This window comes from Gavialis gangeticus, unplaced genomic scaffold (genome assembly GCF_001723915.1).
Source record: "Gavialis gangeticus isolate Ggan-Ray unplaced genomic scaffold, GavGan_comp1, whole genome shotgun sequence".
Taxonomy (NCBI): domain Eukaryota; kingdom Metazoa; phylum Chordata; order Crocodylia; family Gavialidae; genus Gavialis; species Gavialis gangeticus.
The window spans coordinates 13,789,741-13,791,710 of NW_017729032.1; the positions used below are offsets into that span (position 1 = coordinate 13,789,741).

At 39.4% G+C, this 1,970-nt stretch overlaps 1 protein-coding gene across 3 annotated transcripts in view; it reads left to right on the plus strand.

Annotated features, from left to right (window-relative positions):
• Nucleotides 1-1,970, plus strand: part of TMEM135 (transmembrane protein 135) — a 447,390-nt gene that overhangs the window by 202,790 nt on the left and 242,630 nt on the right. For 2 of the 3 annotated variants that reach the window (XM_019524781.1, XM_019524779.1), the window contains exon 5: nt 222-287. The exons of the other annotated variant lie outside the window; for it this stretch is intronic. In XM_019524781.1, the coding sequence (XP_019380326.1) occupies nt 222-287 (66 nt within the window). The remainder of the gene's footprint in view (nt 1-221; nt 288-1,970) is intronic. 3 annotated transcript variants of the gene reach the window in all.

The following is a 1,970-nucleotide window of genomic DNA, read 5'->3' on the forward strand; positions in this document are numbered from 1 at the left end:
ATATCACACCTTACAAAGATTTCAGCCTAGAGTTTCCCTTCTCTTTGACAGTCCCTTAAATAATGTTCCCCTGTAGATTTTCCCTAAATATTCTTATTTAAGTGATATAATAGTAAAATAGCAATCATGACTTGCATTTAATGCATGGGAACAGTTGAAAAACTGTCACATACTGTAATGTATCTTTAAAATAAGTAACCTCTTTGCTTTTTTAAACACAGGCCACAGAGACATTATTTCGAATGGGGGTAGCAAGAGGAGCCATTACACCTTTAAGGCATGGAGAAGTAAGACTGAATATCTCTCTCTCTTTCGATCTCTCTCTCTCTCTCTCTCTCTCTCTCTCTCTCTCTCTCTAATATAATACAATAAGTTTTATTCATGATATTTTGATGATTTTGGGTGTTTATAAATTGTATTCAAGTAACTGAAGTGTGGCTGGCCTTGCAGTTGAAGCATTTAACTGCTTTACAGTTTACCTACCCACTGAAGAGTAGAGCCTAGATCCTGTGCAGTGGAGAGGGGCATGGTGTTAGTAGTTTTTTGCATTTCTCTTTTCACTGAATCAGCATGTGGCACCATAATCTAGATCATTCATCTGAGGATCCTCCTACATCAAACAATTCTCTACTAAACATCCTGTACAGGGGCAGCATGGTTGAGGGAACTAGCATGAGATCAGGCTCTGAGGTTGGGTGGCTGCAGGCAAGTCACTTCACCTGTTTTAGTTTATCTTTAAAAATTGCCTCCTTCAAGGATTATTGCAAGGGTTAATTAGTTAACATTCGCTCCTCGTTACAATCCTTAGGTTGTTCATATTTGCTAGTATCTGCGTCGGGTGTTTTTTTTTCTCTGTCCTTTGGGCTGCTCTACGTGTAATTACTGTTGTTAGAATTCTGCTGTTGAAGTAACTCTAGTATCCAGGAAGCGATTCACATTGAGGTTGAAGTCCATGAAGAACCTGACACTTGATTATTGCATTCTGCGGTAATGGCCCAAACTATGCAGCAACTCTGCATTATTTTGGATCAGTACTGTTGAAAACAATATCATGTGCTGTTGTGTCTGCCTGGTGTTGATTATATTCAGGGTTAATTCTGAGTGCAAATTCGTTGCCTAGTACATATGCCCTTAGGTTTAGTCTATACTACTAGTTCCTTGTGGAGCCGAGGACCATCAGTTTCTGCTCAGTGGAATAATTCTTCTGCTTCTGCCTGGCAGCAATATACCACGTGTACACATTACCAGATCTTCATTTGGCTGCTGAGGTCCATTCAGCAGCTGGTGCCTTTCCAAAGCATATTTCACATTCTGGCCTGGCTGCTCCGTGTAGCTATGTGGTGCTGCTAGAAGCACACAAGTGTGAGGATGTCCTGATGGCTTGGTGATGGTCTGTCAGTTCTGGTAGCAGAGGCAGGTGAGTGTCAATATAGACTTTATAATTCCAATTGTATGATAGAACATATTCTCTTACTGTGCGGATCAGTTTTGATTTAATATTGCCATTGAAGTGGAGTAATAACTCTTCCTCAAAACGAAGTTTTTCTGTCTTGCATAATGGCTAAGGGAGGAGTATTAGATATCACCTTTCTATAGCATTTCCTTGATCATAGGTTTAACTATGTGTCTTTTATGCTTTTTGAAGCACTGGTTTCTGCAATTGGTCAGTAAAAGGGTGTAAAATATGATGGATCTTCCTGCAAGATGCCAACTATGGAATATATGCAAGACTTCCAGCTTTTCTTTGCATTTTGAGAGAGATGCTGTATGGCTGTTTCTTATGATAGCAGAACATGCTTCATTCAAGATTTTGTAATTTTTTTGTATTAGACTAAATGTTCTATTGCTTCTAATAAAGTTGAAGTGCACTTTGTTTGTAGCAAGCCAAGTGGATTGTGGAGAAATCAGGTTCATTTTTAATGAATACTAACTAGATCCTGCAGTTAAAACAAACAACCCCCCCCCCCCCC